The sequence below is a fragment of the Marmota marmota genome, unplaced genomic scaffold, assembly GCF_001458135.2.
Source record: "Marmota marmota marmota unplaced genomic scaffold, marMar, whole genome shotgun sequence".
Lineage (NCBI taxonomy): Eukaryota > Metazoa > Chordata > Mammalia > Rodentia > Sciuridae > Marmota > Marmota marmota.
This window is the reverse complement of record NW_026000241.1, coordinates 11,866,065-11,889,815: the sequence shown is the minus strand read 5'-3', so window position 1 is coordinate 11,889,815 and position 23,751 is coordinate 11,866,065. Positions and strand designations below refer to the sequence as shown.

The 23,751-nt window shown below is 48.3% G+C and overlaps 1 protein-coding gene across 8 annotated transcripts in view; it reads right to left on the bottom strand.

Moving 5' to 3' along the window:
• Positions 1-4,105: 4,105 nt before the first annotated feature.
• The window catches only part of Ccdc13 (coiled-coil domain containing 13), a 52,171-nt gene continuing 32,525 nt past the window's right edge, over positions 4,106-23,751 (bottom strand). For 3 of the 8 annotated variants that reach the window (XM_048794904.1, XM_048794905.1, XM_048794906.1), the window contains exons 9-16: positions 22,911-23,087; positions 21,244-21,450; positions 18,914-19,053; positions 18,305-18,388; positions 16,069-16,197; positions 6,327-6,481; positions 5,406-5,484; positions 4,106-4,848 (exon numbers count right to left, since the gene is read on the bottom strand). In XM_048794904.1, the coding sequence (XP_048650861.1) occupies positions 4,689-4,848; positions 5,406-5,484; positions 6,327-6,481; positions 16,069-16,197; positions 18,305-18,388; positions 18,914-19,053; positions 21,244-21,450; positions 22,911-23,087 (1,131 nt within the window). In that variant the 3' untranslated portion in view covers positions 4,106-4,688. Of the gene's footprint in view, positions 4,849-5,405; positions 5,485-6,326; positions 6,482-10,911; positions 11,826-16,068; positions 16,198-18,304; positions 18,389-18,913; positions 19,054-21,243; positions 21,451-22,910; positions 23,088-23,751 lie in introns of those variants that run through there. The other 5 variants (XM_048794907.1, XM_048794909.1, XM_048794908.1 and 2 more) reach the window with 5 other exon arrangements.

The window sequence follows — 23,751 nt, the reverse complement described above, 5'->3', positions numbered from 1 at the left end:
AGCCAAGCTCACCCTCACCCGCTGTTGGGCAGGACCAGCCTGGGCCAGGTATCCACCTGGTGCCCTCCGGAGGCTCCGAGAGAATGGCTCAGGGAGGCAGACAGGGTGGTTTGTGCTGGGATGGAGAACACGGGTGCAGCCCACTGACAGGAGCCAGAGCTTCGGCCTGCTGCTGTGTGCTCTGGGCCTCGTGTCCTCATTTGTAAAATGGGCACACTGCTGGCCTGGCCTCCTGGGTTCTTGGGGGGATCCAGTGACTCACCCCATGACAGAGGCTTGATTCACTGCTTATGAAGAGAGGCTGTGAGGGAGCCACACCCACTAACTCCAGAGCCCCAGAGAGGCAGGGCCCACTCAGCAGAGATGTTCCCCAGTGACCCTGCACTGCAGGACCTGCAAGGAATTTGGCACATGCAGATGGCAAGAAGGGTGGAGGCTTAGGGAGGCCAGCTCCACCCTAAGTGTGGGGTATAGGATGGGGGGCCCCTGGCTTGGTCAGCCCACAAAACAAGGGACAGGAAGCTGACTGGGCTGAGATCAGCACAAGGACCAGGATCAACTTCCCAAATGCTGATTCTTCCCAAGGTCCACTGGAAAAGATGTGGGGAGGGAGGCCAATTCTCTCAGATCAGAGTCCCTTTTCACCTCTCAATGTTTTTGTTCTTGCTCAAAATGAAAATGTGGGCAAGTTTCCTGTGTGTGTGTGCATGTGTGCACGTATGCATGTGTATGCAGTTGTCTTGTATTGGTTCTGCATAGGGTCTGGGGGTATACACTTTGTGGTATGTTGTTTATGACAGGTGCTTAGTGTGTGTGTGTGTATGTGTGTGTGTGTGTTGTGTGTAGTACATGCACTGTGTGGTGTCTGAGTGTGATGTGTGTTGTATGGGTGTATATGTGTGAGTATGCAAGGCTTGAGAACTGTAGGTGACACTACGTTTGAAGGTACACTTGAGGAGGGGGGGGTGGGCAGGTGGAGACTTCCTTGTGCTAAGGGCTGCCTGAGGGCTTATTTGGGGGAGGGGGAAGAGGATAGTTCTGGCCACTGGATGTGGGGGGTGCCCAGAGGAGCAGGGAAGGAGCCCAGTGGCAATGGAATGTGTTTGAGTCAGCCAGAGCCAGCCTGCAATGTTGCTCAGCTGAGCTGTGGTGCCCCAGAGGCCCCTGGTGGACAGTGGCCAAATCATATCCACATATCAACCAGGTCTCCCCGGTCAGTGCCGGAACCTGAGCACCCAGAATCACAGCACCTTCCTATGCCTAAGGTGTGGCCGGGGGATCATCATGTGAGGTCACTCCACCACCTGCCTTTAACTTGCCCTGTCCCTTGGCCCTCTAGGGCACCTGCCCTCTCCATGCCTGAGGCCCTGGGCAGGGGCCTCAGGAGTTCTCATTCAGCCCACCTGCTGCCCACCTACCTGAGAGATGGGGAAGCCTTCCTCAGAGACTGAGGATAGTTGGTGCTGCCAGGAGGGGCTGTGGGCACCAACTTGTGCAGACCAAGCTCTACTACTCCCCACCGCCAGCTGGGTTAGCTCTCTCAGGATCTAGTCCTTGGCCCCCTGACAACTCCTCCTTCCCTTAAAAATCCTTCCAGACTATCCCGTGACTCCCCTCTCCATCCCTGCACCCCTACATGGGAGCTGGGATTAGGGGTGTAGGGTAGGGGGCTCTGTGGTGCCACAGCCTGTCTCTGCATCCTTCCCCTTCCCCAGCCCCCATCATGGCCCCATTTCCCGCACCTCTCTAATGGGACAGGGAGCTCCCAGAAAGAAGGAAGTAAGTCACTTTTATCCCCACCCCCACCCCCACCCAGGCCTGGTGAGGCTGGCATGCAGTTGGCACTCACTGTCTGGTGACTGGCCAGCAGAATGGATGGTGACCTGAAAGGAGTCTGTCTCCCCAGGGGCCTGAGAGTTCCTGGAGTTTGGGGGCCATGTCTCAGCACCTTCATACCTGGGCAAAGGAGCTGCTCAATAAATATTTGCTGACCTAACACAGGGTTATTAAGAGCTAACATTTATGGTGTATGTCAGCAGCTGCTCTAAGCATTTATCATTTTTTAACTCCATGAATCCTAAAGAGGGTTGCGATGATGGAATGGAGTGGATCTGGTCTAACTAAGCTGAAGGTGCCTGGTGCAGGTGCCAGTGGGTGATGAAGCCCTGGCATATAGCCCCATGGTAAAACTCTCAAGGTTGAGCCAGAAGCAGTGGCGCACACCTGTAATCTCAGTGATTCAGGAAGTTGAGGCAGGAGGATCACAAGTTCAAGTCTAGCCTCAGCAACTTAGCAAGACTCTCAAAAAAAATAAAAGGGCTGGGGATGTAGCTCAGTGGTAGAGCACTCCTGGGGTCAATCCTCGTCCAAAAACAACAACAACAACAACAACAAAATGCTCAAGGTTGCCTATAGAACTTGAAGATTGTATAAACTAGATTTTATATCCATAGGTGACCTAAGTAAGGACTGAACTATGTGCAGACTGACACGGAAGGATGCCAACTCATCAGTTTATCTACAAATGTGTAAACAAGATCACTGTGTCTGGCTAGTAGTAGCTTTTCTCCCCACTCTTTTATTATAAATCCTATTTTTATTGTAGTGGAATGAAATCAATCTATAGATACATGTATGTTCCTTGTATCACAGTAAACAGCAAGGCAATAATTAGCCTTTTGGGGTATTCTTTGACACCTATTAACAGCCCTTAAGGGAGGTTTTTAATTATTGTCCCCATTTTATAGATGACATGGAGTCTCAGGGAGGTTGCATGATTTGCCCAAGGCCACACAGCTGGCAAGTGGAGAGAGAGATTCACACCCTTTGATGGGATGCTCCTTTCTCTCTCAGCCCAGCCCCGATCCAAGAAGGACAGCAGAGGTGGGTGTGGATCACAACTTGCCTGCTCTTCTCCAATGTGATCCTAAGGGAGGATGGTTGGTTCTATGCCTCCTTCTGTCCCAGGGACTCGCTGAGGACTGGAGCCTGGGTCCCCACATGCTCAGATCACCCTCAGGAGGCTCCCCACGGCCTGAAGAAAGTGCCAGTTACTTGACCTGGTGTCCACACTCTGCATTTGGCCCACTCCTCACTGTCCTTCACTGTCCCCTCCCAGCACAGGCCCTCTTGCTCTTCTCTGGCTCTCCGCTTGGCCATTGCCCTTCACAAGGAACCAGGAAGAAAGTCTGCCTTCCCAGAAGCCCTTAGAGCCCATCAGAATTGCCACTTCATTCCAATGGGCTCTGTGCCACCTTACTGTGGGAGCTCTAGACTGTGCCGCCCTTGGAAGGCAGAGGCTCCCTCAGGGGGGTGAGGGCAGTGGGGCCAGCTCTGATCCCCTCCATTCCCATCTCTGAGGGATGGCCTGAGCAGATATAGTCTCAGGACCTCCAGGTGGAGGAAGGAGACGAATTGTCATAGTATGTGTTCCTGCATTTGTGTCACTGTACAAGCTACACACATAACTGTGTCTCACGTGGGGACTGTCTGCATCCACATACACATGTGCTCACTTGTGCTTGCATGCGTGTCTACCTGTGTGTACACAGCTACATGCTCCTGCACCTAGGTGTCTGTGTGTGTCTGCCTCTGTTTGTGTGCCTGTGCACCTGTGTGGCCAGTGGTGTGTGTAGCTATAGGCTACTCACCCTCCCTGGAGCCAGCCTTCCCTGTGGCTGTAATTACAGCCAAGAGGATGATGCTGTGATAGTCACACAGAAGATGGGGGCTCCCAGGGTCACCTCCCCAGCAGCCTTCCCAGCTCACCATGGGGAGGGAGGTGAACCACACCCATGTCTTCACACACTTCCTCAAAACCCTTCTGCCCAAAGCTCCAGCCCAGCCCCACTTCTGCTCTCTGCCACCAGCGCCCACCCGCACAGCCTTTTGGGAGCAGCAGGAGGTGCCCTCTGGAGCAACCAGTGAGGTGCAGAGCTGTTCAGAAGTGAGAGGGGCATCCCTGCCCTGGGGAGCTGCTCAACTGGGGACTCTTCAGTCCTGCGAGCCCCATTTTCCCCATCTGTGAAATAGGGCGGCAATCCCCTGTATTATTAGAGGACGGGTGGGGTCAGGTTTCTATGGGAGATGACTACTCACTGGGAGATGCGGCAATTATGAAAATAACAATTATTATTACAAGTCCAAGCTTGGCATTTGAGCAGCAGCCTGACAAAGAGGCCGGGAGCATGCTGCCCTACTCTGTGGATGGGGAGGGCCACAGATGGAGCCAGGGCAGGGCAGGGGGATGCCTAGTGAGGAGGGCCAGGTAGGTGGGGGAGGCTGGGCAATGTGCCCAACCCAGGGCACCAGGGGTTCTGCTGTGCGTATGGAGCCTGTGGGCATGCAGGGGTTCCCCAGGCAGGCTCTAAGACAGGGGCCATGAGCACCTGCGCGGGGGACTGCATCTGTCCATTCACAGCTGGCTGGTCCCAGAGCTCTGGCTGAGGCTGGTGGGCTGCTGGGCCTCCTCCCGTCACAGCCACATCTGCCCAGTGTTCCTGCATGGGTCTGCCATGGCTTCTCCTCTGGCTTGAAGTGTGGGCTGTGGTCACTCTGAAGGAGCTGCTTTCGAGGGCAGAGCTGAGCTGGGGCCCTGATGGCTTCCTGAGTTGGACGCAGTCCTCAGACAGCCTCATCCTCTCAAGGCCTGAGCTGCCCCACTGGCCTGGCTGACACAGGGCTGCATCCTAGTGCCTGTCCGCTTTCTGCTGCCGCAGGGCCTGCAGGAAGACCCCTTTCACCTGGCTAAGGGTCTCATGGTACAGGCGGAAGTCCTCCTCCTTTCCCCGCAGGGCATTGCCCAGGGCGGCTTTCAGCACTTCGTTCTCCTCCACCTGGATGGCCAGCCTGGACCACAGGGAGACAGGGTTGAGTGTGGCCTGAGTAGCACATGGGGGGTGGTGTCCAGGGGGCCCTGGATTGTAGCTCCAGCATGATTGCTGTTCAGCTCAGGGCTTTCTCTGACCCACCCCCTCCCCTGCCCTACCCCTCCCCAGGAGGAATACCATGCTGGAGTCCTCTCTGGGCCCACCCACAGCTTTGGGTCTGGTGCCCAGTAGCCCCAGCATTATCAGCCATCCCAAGCAGGAGCCTCATTTGTAGAGGTGCTTTCTCCCCTTTCCCTTTGCATTGTCTTATAAGGCCCAACTGAGGGAGAAAGTGGGTCCAGCAAACCCCGCTTAATGAAACTTCTCTTGGGACTCTAGGGTCATCAGGGAGTGCCTGGGCCCCTTGGCCACTGCAGGGAGATCTCTGAATTGGAAGCCTAGAATCTAGGACCCAGCAGAACCAGCCCTCTGGGCAAACAGAAGTCAAAAGTGCGAACAGGGAGGGACGGTCCCTCTGCCCTTTGTAGCACCTCTACCTAGACTACTACCCTTTTAGGGAGAGGGGGCAGGAAGCACCTGGTGGTCAGCTCCTCCATCTGCAATTCCACAGGTACACTGGAGAGTTGGGCAGAGGATGGGTCCTTTTTCTCACTTCCTGTTGGGTTGGGCCTGGTGTTAGAGGCTGGCAGACCTGCAGGGCAGTCTTCTGGCTCTGCCATCCTGACCCCTAGCTCACCCCAGCCCACACCATGCTGACGTGGCTGGTCTGGGACTACCCTTGAGAAGCAGTGTTACAGCGATTGGCCTTTCACTTAAAGACAACTTCCCCCAGCTTCAGCACAAGCCTGGAGTGTGTTCTTCTGTCTAGGGTCTGGGTGTGACCACAGCACAAGTGACGCAGGCCACCTTACAAGGTGAGAGGCAGGTTGTCCCCTTCCTTCCTCCCCTTCCTGCTGCTGGCAGGGAAGCTCCAGTGGCCACCTTGGACCAGGAGTTGGAGCTATGCGTTGAGGATGGTAGAGCCACAAGACAGAAGAGCTTGGGTCTCCCAGCCTGTGGAGAGGCCACGAGAGCCCTCATACAAGTTCACCTATGTGGGGGCAAAAAGGGTCTCCTCTGCTGTTTCAGCCACTACTACTTTTGGCTGGCCCAGCAGAGCAACTGTGAACAAGGTTCACTGGGGACAGAAGGTAGAGGGCTGCTGGGGAGGCAGGAGGTAGTGGCTGAGGACATTCAGCAGAGGTACTGCCCCCTCATGCTAAGGGCTAACACGAGGCTGGGCCAGGTCCAAGTGGGCCCATGGGTCACTGGGGCTCCTGCTTCTGGCTGGGAGCTGGGAGAGGCTGCACAGTAACAGAGGCAGGCAGAGCTCTGCCCTCATACAAACTCCACTTCCCACACTCCCTGATGAAGGCCAAAGAGCAGAGTTAACTGCCTCCTCCCTCAGCAGCGAGGCTGCCCCTACTCCCCACATCAGGACCCTTCCTTGGTCCCTACCTGGTTTATTTTTGGGGGCTGCTTTCTGTGAGGCGGATGCCTTGCCAGGCTCCAAGCGCATCTTCTCCAGATGTTGCTCCAGCACCACAGTGTGGTGCCGCTCCCCCTGCAGCCTCCTTTCCGCCTCCAGGAGCTTGCTGTTGCTCTCCTCCAACCTGGTCATTATAGAGGGGCTGCACACGCCCTGGCAGGCAGGGGCAGCCCCTGGCCCACCTACTGAGGCTCCGAGAGAGGTGGGCATATCTTACACTGGGTGGTGGAAATTGTTCTGGATTTTCATTGCAGTAACACAGAAATGTGCACTGAAAAACCACATAGTTCTCTTCAAGGCTTAAAATGAAAAAAATTGGCAGCCCATCCCTACGCCCTTCACTCCGGATTCTTGTTTCCCAGAAGCAACCACTTTTAGCATTTTAAGCTGCTTCTTTGAGTGTTTACTGCCACATTTCTACAGATGCTTGTGCTGCTTTTTTTTTTAAAGGTTTAAATATAATCTTTTGACTTCCTGTCATGTGGAATCAGAATTTGGTTTTATTTTAGCACTCTCCCCCTACCCAACAGAACCTACTTTCCTCTTTTTGACTGAATTGATATTAGGTGGTGTGTTAGTTTTCTGTTGCTACTATAACAAATTACCACAAAATAGGCAGCTTGAAATCACACAAACGCATTGTCTCACAGTTCTGTATATCAGAGAAAGGGAGCCGGTTCTTTTGGGTTCTCTGCTCCAGGTATCACAAGCCAAAAACAAGGTGTCAGCTAACCTGGGCTGTTATCTGGAGGTTCTAGGGGAGAATCTGTTTCTAAATCCATTCAGGGTGTTGGAAGAATCCAGTTGTAGGTAGCTGAAGGACTGTTATGGATTTCAGTAACAGTTTCCTTTTGTTTAACTTTGTATCCCATCTGCAGTTGGCTAGGGGTCATTTTTAGCTTCTAAAGGGCACTTTGCCCCCTCTGCTTCATAATCAGCTCTGAATCTTTCATGTGTGATGCCTTCTGCAGCATAACTCTTGAATGACCCTAGATGGAAAAATGTCTCTGCTTTTATGGGCTCAAGTGATTAGATTTGGCCCACCTGATAATCCAGGATAATCTTCCTATCGTAGAGACCATCATGATCATTACATCCACAAAACCCTTCGCAGGCATAACAGCAAAGGACACAGGCATCAAAATCCTGTCTACCACAGGGGATATATTGGACAATTATTCAGAGCTGACATGTAGTTCACTAATGATTACATTTCCTGGAGTTAATGTTTGTCTTATGTTTATTATTTTGTTTTCTATATGCCTGTCATAAATCCATGGGCCTTGAAGACCTTGTTGTGTGGTTATTTCACCTGTGAAAATTTTGTTTAATCTTTTTTTAATATTGTTTTTAGTTGTAGTTGGACACAATACCTTCATTTTATTTATTTTTATGTGGCGCTGAGGATCGAACCCAGCACCTCGCACATGCTAGGCGAGTGCTCCATCACCAAGCTCCAGCCCCAGCCCCAAGATTTGTTTAATCTTTAAGTCCCACTAACAGGGAAAAGATAAATGGTGACATATTCATACTATGAAACATGATAGAATATGACAGAACCATTATACTATTCAACACAGTGGCCTTTCATCCACATGAAGCTGTTAAAATTAAAGTTATGATAATTAAATAAAATTTAAAATTCAGTTCTTCAGTCATACTAGGCACATTTCAAGTTCTTAAAAACCACGTGTGGCTAATGGCTACTGCATTGGTCAGTGCAGATCTAGAACAAATCCATCATCTCAGAAACTTCTATTGGACAGCACTGGTCTAGCAACGACAAAGAACAAGGTAGAGCTATACATACAAACGTGGCTAGTCTCCAAGTCATAGAAAAAGAGCAATTGCCACAAGAATACATATTATACCATTTATATAAAAAAGCTCACTACATAATGACATGTGCAAGCCTACATATTCAGGTCTGTAACTTCAAGAACAAGGGTCAGGAGATAACAGGGTGGAGTGGGATGACATAAGGAGCAAGACTTGGAAGTGACATACACATGAACCTGACCTGTTGTCTACAGTGGTAACAAGGAGACTCTGGGACTGAGGTGCTTTCCCCTGTGAGTGGTCAACTGGAGACCCACCAGTGGCAAGAGGTGGGTCTGCTTCTCCCACCTGCCTGGGCTTCTTGAAGAAAAATGCTGCAGTCATTGAAGGTGACTGAGCAGTGATGGCCCTTGGGTCTGATATCCTGGGCTGCAGAGATCAGCCTGAAATCAAGGTGTCAGAAGGGCTGCTACGCTAGCTCATCTTGGGGTCTTCTTCCAAGCTCATTCCATTTGTTAGCATAATTGAGTTCTCTTGTGGCTGTAGAACCTCATTTTCTTGCTGGATATTGACTAGGGGTGGTTGCTAGCTCCTAGAGTGCACCCACCATTCCTGCCATGTGATCTCCACAGCAGGGCAGTCTGCAGGAGAATGTCTTCAAGGTCAGCAGGAGACTAACTCTGCTGCTTCAACTCTCTGGCTTCCTCTGTCTCTGACCTCTAGACTCCTGCAATGAAGTCTGCCCTCTCTCTCACTTTGATCAACTCAGTCACCTGACTAGTAAACTTAATTATGTCTGCAAACTCCCCTTTGCCATGTAAGTTAACATAATCATGGCAACAATATCCCACCATATTCATGGGTTCTGACCACACTGATGGGGATGGAAGTATAAAAGGCCTGTATACAAGGGGGCAGGAATTTGGGGGATAATATTAGATAATGTTCTGCCTTCCACAGTGAAAACACAAATTTTCTTTTTTAAGAAAGAAACTAAAGCCCAGTGGTATTGTTAGAGAATAATACAACATTGTTCCAGGCACACTAGAGTCAACATCAGAATTAGGGTTAAAGGAGAAAAATCACATGGTCCTTCAACAGATGCTGAAGAAACATTGGTAAATCATTCCTTATTTCTGATTTTAAAAACTCAAAGTGACTGGAAATATAGCCAAGTGGTAGCCTGCTTGTCTAGCATGTATAAGGCCATGGGTTTGATTCCCAGCCCTGCAAAAACAAACCAAATCAAACAAAATGCTTCAAGTAAAAAGGAGAACAGAAGGAAACATCTTAACACAATAAAATATTTTAAATTTAGAAACCAATAACTCGTGAATAGAGGAATGGTAAATCAATCAGTGGATTTACATGATAAAATACTCTGTAACCATAAAAAGAATATGTACTGACATGAAGAGAAGTTCTGCAATATGTTACTAAATGAAATAAGTAGCTGAAGATTATGCATAATATATGATCCAATTTAAACATTTATAACAAATTAAAAATTTAAAAACAAATAAATATAAGGCTAATATAATTCAGTGGATGAACTGAAAACAAAGAGGAACAAGAAGAAGCTACTGAAGCACTGTCTGTGGGGTGGGGCTTTCATTTTTCTGTTATGGATTTCAGTAACAGTTTCCTTTTGTTTAACTTTGTATTCCATTCATACTAGGCAAAACAAACAGCAGCAAACGCCGTATTAAAATGGTAAAAGCATGTTATCAGTTTCCTCAAAAACTTAGGAGCAATCAAATTCTGGATTTCTTCCCCAAATTGTGCCTTCACCATCTTGATACACATCATCATCACTCATGTAATTGCTCAGCCCCCAAAGCTGAGAGTCATGCTTGCTTTCTTCCTCACCTTCGGCTTCCACTCTTTCAATAAGTGCTACAGCTTTCACACAAAGACACACCAGAGCCAGCTCCCTCGCACTCCTCCACCTGTGGCCTGGTCTGAGGCTGCTCCTCAGGCCTGGATCCATAGTCTTTGCTCTCAAGACTCTCAGATCCTTCGGATCTCCAATTATTCTCTTTGGGCCAGTCTTTGTCCTCACCACTGTTCTCTTCCTCAATTGTTAACTGGTCTAAGTCAGTCAGATCCTCATTTGTCAATGGCTTGGAGTATGATTCTAACAGTCCTCTGACATCAGGTGTGTCAACCTCATGAGATTCCAAATATTTTGAAAGACTTGTCTTGTTATTTCAAAATCGATGGTCATTGTATTTCAAGAGTCTGACCAGATTGGCCCAATGCCAGTGTAAAATGAAGAATATTAAGTGGTCAAATTATTAGTAAATATTTTGACATTAAAATTTTTGCTTTCGGGGCTAAGGTTGTGGCTCAGTGGTAGAACATTTGCCTAGCATGTGTGAGGCGCTGGATTCGATTCTCAGCACCATATATATATATATGTAATAAAGTCTATTAACAACTAAAAAATATTTAAAAAATTTTACTTTCATGTGTGCTGTAATTGTGAGGATTTGATAAACAATATTCAGGAGATTCCCCAACCCAACAATTAATTTAACATAAATAATACAAGATCTTTATGAAGGTAAACATGCATAACATTATATACATAATATTTATATGTGTAATATGTAAATTGATCTTCTATAAATTAAGAAAAAATATAAACAATTTCAAAAAATGTGCAATGGCACAAATAGGTAGTTAACAGAAAAGAACACATACTGGGTTGTGTGAAAAACATGCTCATCTTCAATGTTTTTGTTTTTTTAAGTTTTTTTTTTTGTGTGTGTGTGTGGTACTGAGGATTGAACCCAGGGATGCTTAATCACTGAGCCACGTCCTCAGCCCTTTCTGTTTGAGAAAGAATCCCACTAACTTGCTTAGGGACTCACTAAGTTGCTAAGGGTGGCTTTGAACTTGCAATCCTACTGCCTCAGCCTCCTGAGCTACTGGGATTATAGGCGTGCACCACTGTACCCAGTTCCTCGTTTTTGGTCACAGCAAAACAGATGAAGATAATAATGAGATATTAGTGTTCCTTTATGAGTTTGAAAAAAATGTTAATGACTGATAAAACTTACTATAGGAGAGGCTATGGGGAAAGGATCAAGAGTTCACATGATTGGTAGGAATGCGAATTTGACTCATTTTAAAGGGCAATTTGCCATTATTTGTAGATATGTTTAGTGTGAAGCTACTTTTTGATAATATACGTAATACATGTATTGTCCATTTGGCTAAATACACACATATACATATACACATGTATGTACATATGCATGTATATATTATTGGGTGTGGAAAGAAAAAAATTAGTAGTTTTAATTGTTCTTATTTATGAAGAATGTGGAATTGGGTGTTGGAGAAACAGAGACTTTTTGCAATAAGTAAATATACATTTCTAGTAGAAAACCTAGCAAAACTTCCAATAGTGTAAGGCAGGGGTTTTAATGCCAACATGAGGGCAGCTGATATAAACTTGTACATCTATAAGGCAGCAAGTTACTTACAAGTGAGTTAATATAATTCTAGACACTTCAACAGAATACCTTGGTTGTGATAATCAGAGTTAAGATAATCTCCATCAACAAGTGCAGGGAAATGGTGAGGAAGCTGTAGTCCACTGGGGCCTGGGGCAGGGCAGGGTGGAGGCTCATCAGTCGTGAGAAACTGAACACAGGCAGCACTCCTGTGTTCCGGAAACCCTAAGCCAATAAATTAGCATAAAGCACTGATCAGAAACCACTGAAACCCCAAGGGCTCCATAGAAACAACCGTAGACCCACGCTCTAGGAGCACTTTCATAGCCTAAGAACTGCCACAAGAAAATCCCCACTGAAGAGGAGCTCACACCACCAGAAATACAAGCCACATGGGGAGAACATTCATCCCAAGTGAAGAGTCAATCAACAGACGCTATTTACATCCCTAGGTAATAAAGGTGATATAACTATTTGAAAGGACTAAGTTAAGTTTAAAATTATTGAAAAGAGAAAGAAAATAAATCTTTGTTTGTTTGGTTGGTTATCATGCTGGGGATCAAACACAGGGCCTTGCACATGATAGTCAAGCTTTCTGCCACTAAGCTACACCCCCACTCTGGAAAGGCAAGAAATCTTAATGAAAGGACAAATGCTATAAGCAAGAGAACAGGAGGTTTTACACACAACAGTTATTAAAATAGGTTTCAGGGTAGACGAAGTGCAACTCAGGAGATTTAGTGAACTGGAAGATAGATTTGGAGAAATCACTTGGAATTCAGCCTAAAATATTAAGTAGAGTTAAAAATTATGTAAGAAAGCAAGGAATTCTAATGTATGTGGCTGAACATTTTAGTAAAAAGAACAGGGAGAATCAAGAAGCAACAAATAAAGAAAAGTCCTTGGCAAAACATAGATTGAAGTCCTTAAATTAAAAAAGTACACTAATTCCTGAACATAAAAATAGAATAATAATAATAATAATAATATAGGAAAATAATATATATAGGAAAAATGTATAGAAAATACATACAGGAAAATATCATAGAAAATATATATATATAGGAAAATATATATGTATCTATAATTGGGAAAATAAATTTGTCGGAAAATATATATAGGAATATATGTGTATATATATATGTGTGTGTATGTGTGTGTATGCATCATATATTTAGACACATCACAGTGAAACCTTACAATATCAAAGACAAAGAGAATAAATGAAAAAGTATCCAGAGAGAAAGGATATCTACACAGAGATGACAAACTGCTAGCAGATTCCTTTTTAGTAACAGTGGATGCTAAAAGATGAAATAATGGCCACAAAGTACTGAGAAAAAATACCCATCTACTCAGAATTCTATGCCAAAGTTTCTCCTAAATTCTCATTTAAGAGAATGGCACAATAGAAACACTTAAAAATAAATTATTCATGGAGTTAACCATTTTTATGGCCCCAATGAACTAACACATGTACCTCAGCAGGGAAACTGAACCCAGAAGGAAGACTGAGGTACAAGAAGCACCAAGAGGAAAGACATCTGTAAGCATGCTGCCAAAGAGAAAGGAATACCAATCAGCCGCAGTGGTGCACCCTCTTATCCCAGCAATCTGGGAGGCTGAGGTAGGAGGACCTCAGGTTTGAGACTAGCCTGGGCAACATAGTGAAACTCTGTCTCAAAAATTTAAAAACATGAAAAAAGGTCTGGGGATATTGGTGAGTGGTAGAAAGCTGTCGGGTTTAACCCCAAGTATCACAACAAATGAAAGAAATACAATTTACTTAATATTTTCATGGTGTTTAAAGAAAGAATGTGGACAAGACTGTTAAAAAACAGTCACATGGGGGCTGGGGTTGTGGCTCAGTGGTACAGCGCTTGCCTAGCATGCGCGAGGCCCTGGTTCAATCCGCAGCACCACATAAAAATAAATAAATAAAATAAAGGTATTGTGTGTAACCAAAAAAAAAAAAAAGAAAAAGAAAACAGTTACATGAAAGACACAAGTGGAAAAATTAAAGCATTCACACACACACACACTCACACACACACACACACTTGGGATTGAACTTAGGGGTGCTTAACAACTGAGCCACATCCCCAGCCCTTTTTAATTTTTTATTTTGAGGCAGGGTCTTGCTAAATTGCTGAGGTAGGCTTTGAACTTGCAATTCTCCTGCCTCAACCTCCTGAGTTCCTGGGATTTATAGGCATGTGCCACTGCACCTAGCTAAAACATTCTTAATTTATTCTATTGCTCACAATGATGTAAAGAAACCTATTGATTTTTAAATCTCCTGAGCTGTGTTTTAGGTTAAAAGTTAAGGATCACACTCAAAGAATACAGATAAAATGTATAACTTCCAAACTTGTATAGAAGAAAGGGAAATAAAACTTGGTCAGTCTAGTATCAGGGAAAAGAAAGGAGAAAAAGGAACAAAAATCATTGCAAGTAGAAAATCTTACTTAAGATGATTAAATACTATAAAAATGAAAATAGGTTAGACTCTTCTATTTAAAACACAGAAATTTTCACGTTGAATTTAAAAACAAAGCCAACTGCATGCTTTTTTTTTTTTTAAAGAGACGTATTTAGTAACTTTTGCTGTGGTAAACTAACCATACCAGCCCTCCTATTGTAGACAGAGAAATGAACGCAATCTAAGAAATAACTTGTTTTCAGACAATAGGTAACAGGACAACAGGCACGGAACTCAATACTTAAGAGAAAGGAAACAATGACTTGAGTTCTACTGTCCTGGATTTTGCCTGAGGTCTTTTCTCAGCATGAGGGAGAGGGAATCCCAGCAGAGCCCAGTAGTCTTACTGGGATAAGGACGGAGACTGGTCAACAGGACAGAGGAGGGGGACTAAGGCCCCTGGAATTTGTAGGGCAGAGTACTGGAGGGGGAAGCTACATAAAGACCACTCCTGTGTAAGCTTGTGACAAACTCTAAGGATCAAGAAAGAAATGAACATTGAGGATCTCTGAGAAAGGAAGTCCAGTGCTTTGGGATCAGAAGTCCAAACAGATTAGGAAGTTTGGAGTGTGGAATGAGCTCCATTTTCTTGCTAAAAGCCCAGGGAGAGGGCAAGGCTCTAGAGTAAGGAAAGTGATGTGTCTTGGTTGATGGGCCTGGGCCAGCCTCACAGAGTTTCCTGGCACCCTCCAATGACACAGGGGAGCAGAATGACTCTGAGGACTCCAGAAGGTGTGAGCTGACAGTGTTGTATGTGCATGACTCTTAGAGTGACAGCCTCCTTATATCTGTGTCATGGGTGCCTTGGTTGTGGATACTCTAATCCCAGCACTGCATGGAGAGTCCCCAGAAGATGAGCTCTCTTAGGGAGAGATTGCATGTAGAAGAACCAAGGTGGCCCTGCTGGGCTTCCAGCTGAACGAGGCCATCTAAGTGACCCAGCAAATTCCCAGTGAACCCACAGAATCAAGAAAAAGAACCACTAAATTGTTTTATGCCACTAAATTGTGGGCAGCTTGTTAAGCAGCAACAGATGACTGAGTCACCTCCCAATTGCAGGTGTAACTTGAGGGAAGTGGGAAAGAAAGCTGGTGTTGAGTATGTGTCTGCACCTGGAGGTGCTTTAGTCATCATGCCCCCTCATGAGGGGCAGACATGGGGGCTGTTCAGGCCAGCTAGACCTTGTTCCCCAGAAACCACTGGCACAAGAATTAAAAGTCATTCCCATGCCCCAGAAAAGACTGCCCAAAGATTCTTGCTACCAAGATCCCTGTATCTTCTTGGGCTCCCTGCTCTTCATCTTGGAGTTTTCCAGTACCTTCCAAAAATTTAATTCAGCCAGAATTGGTTTCTATTATCTGTCATCAAAGAAACTTGACTGATACATGATACAGCCTGTTAGGACAGAAACTCAATGGTGTCTTTTGTATTTTTCAGTGTGGAGGTCACATGGCTGGCCATGTGTTGGCCTGGGCATCTGCAGTTCTTGCCAAAATGGTCACTTGAGCAAGAAGCACTGATTTATTTGAGTGGAAATCTGTCAACAACCCTTTGGAGGCCACTGTACCTCCTGGTCCACTGCCTCCCCAGAGAAGTCTCAGCCCCTCATCTCTCTTGCTCTTGGTAATTCTAGACATCAGCCCAGCCTGCGTCTTCTCCCCTCCAACCTCCAACACGACCAGGTACAATGCTGGTCCTGCCACAGATTTTAATTTATTGCTGGATTGATTTGACCCTGAGTGTCCCTCTCCTGAGAATCCCACCTTGAGTCCACATGCCATGATGCGGTCCTACTGGGTGCACATAGGATAGGGTTGTGGGAAAACCACAGCGTGATGGCAGGGCCCCAAAGTCATGGGGCATTTGGGTGGGCACATGAGTGGCATAGCCTGGACCGACACCACAGGAGCCAAGCTCTCACATGAGGTAGATCCAGTTCCTACCACATGTGGGTCTAAGGGAGAATCCCTGGGTGACAAGTATTACCGTTTCTGCAGGACAGTAACAAACTCAGTGAGCCGGTCTCGCTCCACCTCGGTGGCCTGCCAGAGGGCCTTGATCTCTGTCACTTGTGCTTGCCAGCCTTTTTGTTCTGGGGAGTCCAAGCACCTGGGACTAGGGAGGAGGGCAGAGGGCAGAGGTCATCTGAAGCCTGAAGACACACACTTACCCCTGTGATGGTGGGAGGGAGTGGAAGGATAGTAAGAGGTTCTCAGAGACAGCCAGAGAAGGAACCCAACCCAACCCCTCCTGGTCCATCATTCCTAGCCTTATTTAGCTGCTAGAGTTATACTGGTACCTCTGTCCATCCCATTACTGTGGGGGGCTGAGATTAGTTGGGCTGCTATGAAAGCTGCCCAGGGTACCCATACCTGTGTGGTCTCTGGGGTTTGGCTGCTGTGCCCAATGTCAGGAGGCCCTAATCTGTGGTCCTGCCAGCTTGTCCCAGACCTTCTGCATCTCCTGGTTTGGCCCTGAATCCAGTCCACTCTCCTGGAGCCTGGACATTGGGCTTTGTGTCTTGGCCAATGTTCTCCAGTCCATCACTGCTTTGCTCCTTACCATTGGTCCTGCCTACTGGTTCCTTACCTGTTGGCTGGGGCCAGGTCAGAAGGTGGACTCTATGCTCCAAACCCCCAGAGCCCACGAGTAAGTTCCCTGTTGTTCTCTTGTGCCCTCACACTTCCTAGTGTGACATTGGATGACCCTGGACTCGCCCTTCAGCAATGTTGGATATAGGGAGGTTACAGAAATGGGCAGCATCTTGAAGCTGGTCTGGCATGTAAGCCTGAGGGCCAACTCTCTCTGGGGTGTTGGGAAGGCCTCTTACCCTCTCTTGGCCCCAGTTTTCCTCTGAATATTGAGGGGGTTGGTTGAGATGGGTTCTGAGGACTGCAGACCCCTCTGTGTTCTGAGTCCTAAAATGCTTTAGGGCATTGCTACTCAAATCAATGGCTAAAACTACTCTGGATCAGTGACTTTAGCATGGCCTAGAAGCTTGTTAGAAATGCAGAACCCTAGTCTCCATCCCAGACCTGCAGCCTCAGAACCTATATTCAACCTAGTAGATCCCTAGTGACCTATGTGCATGGCACAGCTTGGAAGGCCCTATCTGGACACCTCCATGATTCTCGAATGGAGCAGAGGAGATGCAAGAAGATGGGGCTGACCCCCAGCTCTGTCCTATTCCCAGGCATCCCATTAGATTCACCTGAAGAGAGTGGGTCAAACCATGGCAGCTCTTTCAGATATACTCTCTGCCCCATGAACTCCTATCCCATCACTGATGGGAAGGAACTGTAAGCTCCATGAAGGCAAAGCCTATCTGTGTATTATAGAAGAAACAGGCTTGAGAACCAGCAGTCTGGGCAGCCAATCCTGTGTCCCTGTGGAGTTCAGAGGTCATAGCCACATAAGTTTGGAATGGTCATTTTGCTCATATCCCTGCTTTCAGAACTGTGATTGAAACCTCACAGAAAGAGTCTGCCCATCCTCCTTTTGCTGTGATGAGGCCTCCCCACCCTCAGTAGTGGCATGTGCCCTGTGGCTCTGTGTCAGTCTACTTGCCTCTAAGTGCTCTTGTGACCACAACCTGATGGGTGGGACAACTGCAGGTCTGACCTTGGTCCAGACATCAGGCCAGAAGTGTCTCAGGTACTTTAGGGGAGATGATAGACCAGAGAGAGGTCCAACTTGCCGAGAGCCACACAGTGAGTCAGAAGTAGGATGGAGCCCACTTGGGGACCTCGCCTGGAACCTGAGCTGACCTGCCTGAGGGGCGGGGGTGTACTGACAAGCAGGAGCATGGCTCCAGTGGACAGTGGGCAGGGCTCGGGACAGGACTTAGAGGTAGGACAAAACCATCCTTTGTCTATGAGCTGGCAGTAAGAACAAAAGGCCCATTTAAGCCCTTAGGCTTGATTCTATCAACAAAGAGAGGCCAGAGAGCTGAGGGGATATCAGTGACTTAAAGTGGGAACCCATATGAGGTGAAATTCTCCCTCTAGAGACTGATTTTCCATGAGGAAGAGAAGGCCAGTGAAGGTACTGGGAGCCAGGCCCAGGAAGATAAGGAACACAGTCTGGCATCAAGAGGCCAAGGTTCCAGTTCTCTACCAACTGGGACCTCAAATTCCTTGACCCTCCACATCCTTACTTAATTGAGGAAGAGTGCCTAGTTTTCGCCTGGCCTCACTTTCCCCTCCTTTGAATGGGCTCATACCTGGGTGAGGTCCTGTGGGGGCTGGACAGGGAAGGCCTGGTGAGAGCAGATTCCACCAGCGTGTGACCCAGGCTGCTCACAGAGCTGTGCAAAGGCAGAAGGGACCCATCAGCAGGGAAAGGCAGACTGGGCATGGCTGGGCCTCACCTCTGTGTGTGAGGTAGAATGGGAGCCAGCAGGGCTCCAGGAAGCCTGTGGAGGTGACCAGTGTGGGCCTTACAGCAGCCTGGGCTGGGTGGCCCTGTAGATTTGCTGCTCTTCTTTGCAGAATTCTTGTTTGCTCAAAATGAAACAGAACCTGGTGATATCAGAACTTTGAGCAACCATCCCAAGTTTGTTTGGGGGTCCTAAAAGCAGATGCATTCTGAGGCCAGCTCAGAGAGGCCATTATAGGGAGCTGCAACCAGTAATAAACCTGGACTTAATTGGTTCGTTCCTGCAGATGCAGAGCAAAAATACTGGGAGAGGCCCACGTATTGGAAGAACAACAGCCCGGTCATATTAAACTTGTTCCTATGGTTTCCCATCAGGGGCAGCAGGAAGCAACTTTTCTTCTGAATAATTAATAATTCGCTCTCCAACCCCTCTCTTACATTTTTTTTTTCTTACCGAGAAGATCCCAGCCTGCCGATGTGGTTGCTTGCTGAGGCTGGAGGCTTGGCCAGACCCTGGTCCTCCAGGAGTCTGGTGTGGGCTGGGTGGACCTCAGGCCCGCTGGACTCCTCACCCACTACTTTATTCTGAAGATACTGTAGGGGACAGATGTGGGTTCAATTCTCAGAGCTTTGGCACAGTGGCCTGGAAAAGGCAGGAGGGGGCCTTGGCTCCCTTTCGGGGCTTTCAGGGGAAGTGAAAGAGTCTTCTTTTCAGAAGTGAAAAGCCAGGCCTGTGTGGTGAAGGCACTACTTGCATGATAATGACATCTAATAATGCCTCTCTTCAGAAAGGGAGCTACATGGTATGAGCTTGGTAGCTGGGCCAGGAAGTTGTCCCAAAGGGAGGTGTGCAGCCTTATAATTGGAGCAGATTGGAGATTGATAGCTGTAAGCAGGCCCCCTTCTCAGGGCAGCTGCACATAAATGCCAGGTATGACTGGGGCCAGCCCCCTTTGGCAGTTGGAATACCTAGACCTTTCATATACACCTGGAGCCAGAGAGTTTGGCAGGGTCTCGGCAAGGACTAGAAGCCTTGGGTGAAGGCTGGGCTTCCAGGTCCCCTCCCCTCCCACCACCCCTTCCTCTCCTGGATACTTGGAGGGGCCAAGCTGAAGAAAGAACATTAGAGGACTCTCCACAGAAGGTCAGGCTGTCATTAAGGAGTGGACAGTTGGTGTGACTTCCTAACAACTGGCAAGACCCCACTCCCAGCCATTCTGAGAAATCTTGCAATAGGTGCCATCTTGTCTATGGGTAATGCTTGGCCCCCTACTGGCTGGTGACATCTGATATAGGATCTGTCCTCTCTTGTATGCCTGGAGCAAGGACAGTGATGTGAAGATTCTGGAATGTTCCTACATGCCCTTTCAGAAGTCCCTCCCTAGTGAGCTGGGGATGGAAAGCGGGGTGAGGGCTACAAAGCAATGTCACACTGATTCTGTTCCAGCTTTCCTCCTGCTCCAGGCTTTCCCTCAGCCCTAAGGGCTTCAGCATTCTTTACCACAGCCAGTCCTATGGTCCCAGGCTATTGTGGCCCTGGAGATGGACTGCTATGTAGGACAAATCAGGCTGGTCAGCTGGCAGCAGCCTAAGGCTGGACCAAGCTCTCACACCTCTGACTGGACCATGAATCCCTAGAAATAAAGGCAGGGCTGCTCTGTGACACACCTGTGGCTTTGCCAGTCAACCTCTCAGTGGACCAGAAGCTATAAGTCTTCTTTGTCATTGGGGGACCTTCATGCCTATCACAGAATCTTTGTCCCCAGAGGCCAGTGATTCCTCTCCCCACACCTCAAGCTGGAGGTGCCTGACTCCTAGCAGCCTCAACTGTGCCCTCAGGCACCTGCCATGGAGCATCCATGGTGTGCTCAATTCAGGGGCAGGCACCAAGGCATGATGGGCTATGCCCCCTTGAAAAGGTTTAGCTTAGGGCTGCAGAGGGAGTTGGAGAGTGCCTGGGAGGGCCACACAACACATTCTGGGGGTCTGGCACTTCCTGGAGGTGTTCAGGACTAAGTAAGACCTAACAGCTGAGGGGTAGCTGGCCAGACAGAGGCAGCTAGGGAGGAAGTAGAGGTGCGCTTCAGGCTTGGAACAGCCCTGGAGTGAGGAGAAAGCAGAGTCATGTGAGGAGCGAAGTGGCATCTGTGTGGCATAATGTAGGAGGAAGGGGAAAGGTGATGAGAAGATGCAGGAGGAATGGCAGCAAGAACAGGTCACTCAGCATCCTGGAATCTGGATGAAGTGGTGTGGTCTTCTGGGGTTGGGGTTGTAGCTCAGTGGTGGAGCGCTTGCCTAGCTTGTGTGGGGTACTAGGTTTAATCCTCAGCACCATGTAATAATAAATAAATAAAATAAAGGTATCATATCCATCTACAACTAAAAAAAATATTTAAAAAAAGAAGTGTGCCTTTCTTTCTGCTGTCCTGCTGACTGCAACATGAACATAATGGCTGGAGCTAGAGTCGCCATATTGGATTAGGAGAATGAGAGCCAGAGCTGGGAATGGGCGACCTGGATCCTTGAGGACTGAATAAAGCTGAGGTGAAGGGAAGCCATGGGCAGATTTTAAATAGAGCGGGTACACAACCAGATTTCTTTAGAAAGGAAAGGTGTGTGTGGAATGAGACAGGGAGCCAGATGGAAGCAGGTGGCTGAAGTAGAGCCAGGAAGGATGTGGTGTGGCTTGGCTAAGGCAAGTGGAAAGAAATGGAAGGAGCTGAGATTTCTCTGGATGTGGGATGGATTTACCAGGGCTTGGAAATGGATGTTGGGGCTACTCACCTGCACACCAAGTTGCCCGATCTCTAATTCCAGCTGCCGCACCTTGGCCTCACGCTCGGCCACCATGGCCTGCAGCTGGGCCACAAGGCTGCTGCTCTGTTGGGCCTGGCTGTTGAGATTCTGGTCCATTTGATGCTGGGATGTGCGCATCTTTTCCTCCTGTAGATTCAAGCTGCCCAGAATGTCCTGTAGCTGTTTCAGTTGGTCCTGGTGGGTGGGCAAGCAGGAGGACAGATGGGGTCAGTGGAGGCTGCTCTGGGCAGGGAAGGATAAGAGGAGACTGCTTCCCCACCTGGAGCAACCCACCCCTCCCCCTAGCCACTGGGAACCTAGTGGTGGGATACTAACTGTCTTACTGAGAAGGAAGAACATATTCTTTGCCTGCCCTGGGTGGGGCTAAAAACAGACAAGTGGGAAATGTACCCTTCTTCTGTCCTTAAATTCCTTCTTCCTAAGATGAGGACTGAGAAAGACATCAAAAGAGCTCTTGAGGACAAGAGAAAGTTGCTCAGAAGGTGGCTCCTCAGCTGGTAGGACAAATATTTGGGTAAAAGAAAGCCTGATCCCACTGGGTTGGGAAAGTACCTTTGGAGGCAAGACCTAGACTCTCCCAGAGATTCTTTAGCATCTGGCTGAGGCCCCCATACCTGAAAAGGGAGACTGGGGTGGAAGCAGAAGCCTCCTGCCTGGGGGCCAACAGGAAGGACAATGTCAGTGATTGGGAACAGGTTGGGGGCTGTCGTCCTCACCTCCTAGTGAAGGAAACTGAGGCTCAGAGAACCCAAGGACACATTTCTGGTGAGTGGATGGAACTGATTTATAGCTCTTATTATGCCATCTTCAGTGACAAAGGATGGTGGCATGCATGGACTCCAGGGGACATCCGCTCTGTATCTTATTTTAAAAACGGTTGCTGAGACTCAGAAAGGAGAGCACTGGGCCCCAGGACATCCAGCAAGGTACCAATGGAGGCAGGCCTATCTTACTGTTCTACAGCAAGCCAGGCATAACATGCCTGGGGTGTGTGGGCACAACTTAGAATTGAGACATCAAACTCTGGGGATACTTCAGGTCCCACAGAGAAAAGCCCAGGCTGTAGGAAAGCAGTATGGCCTTGCTCATCGAGGACAGTTTTGTAGTCAGGAAAACCTGGTTTGAGCTGAGCTGTGTATTTTGGATGAGTTATATGACCTTTTGGAATTTTGGTTTCCCCGTCTGTGGAAAGGGATTACACTACGTGGCTCTAGGATCAACCATTATCAAGTGCTCATGACATCACACAGGCAAGGGTCTGCACCGGCCCCTCAGTTGTCCCTTCATTCCTTGTTGAAAAATAACCCATGGTGTGATCTGTCTCTTCCTTCTTCCCCCCATCCTTTTCTTTATCCTTTGAGGTCCATACAGCCAAGGCCTGAGCTGGGTACTGCTGTCCCAGCCCTCTTCATGCCTCAGGCAACCCCTCTAAGCTGCTTCCTGTCCCAGGGGTAAGGCCCTGGTGGTGCGGCCCATCTGAAGTCAACGCCATCTGGGTTAAGCAGGAGGCCTTTTGTGGGAGTGAGGGCTCACTCAGGCTGCTGGGGCTGGGTCTCAGGGGTCTGGGAGGCTGGTGGCCCATCCTTTGGGAATCAGGCCCTGGCTCTTGCCCTGCCCGAGTGGCTGGGCCATACCATGAGGGCATCAATGAGCTCGTCATCATGTCTGCCCTTCTCCACCAGGGTCCCCATCTGGCTCCTGAGGGTCTTCACTTCGTTCGATAGCACCTTGTTTCGAGACTTCACTCCCTCAGACTTCTTTCTCAGCTCTTCTAGCTCTTTTTGGAGGGTATCCCGCTCCCCAGCAAGTTTCTGTAATTAGAAATTGAGAACAGGGCAGTAGGGCTGGGTGGGGCCTTGGCACATCTGGTCCCTGGCTCCCACTCACTGGGAAGGCAGGGGCTGAGGCTAGGGGCACTGCTGAAGGCTGTAGAGCAAATCAGTGGAGCCGGCTCTGACTCCCACCCTCACTCCTCAGGAGTGTCAGGCGGGACTGTGCCTCCCAGCTTGCCCTAGCACTTGACAGACAGCACTCATGGATGACAGTGCTCCTGCCCTCAGCCTGAGAACTCCACCTTCCAGGCACATGGGAGAAAACCCACAGGCAAATCTTGGTGTGACCTCCAGAAAGCTGTCCCACCTCTCAACCCCCTTTCCAGCTAGAGAAAAGAGAAAAACCACACTTTAGGGAAGAGCACTAAGTCTAGGGTTCAAATGGAAGTTCTTAGCCCCTCAGAGCTTGAATGAGAAGTTGCCCTGCCTCCCCATCCTCTCACTTCCTCCACCAGCACCCAGCACAGCACCCCAGACTGTGCCTTGCTTGGTCAGTGATAAACTGGAGACTCGCATGCTACACACATCTCTGAGGCTCTCATTCCTTCATTCTCAAGTGTTTCCTGAGGACCCACTATATGCTTGGCATTGCAATAGGTGCTGACAAATGCCAACTGAAGAGTGAGGGAAAGGGGTGGGAAGA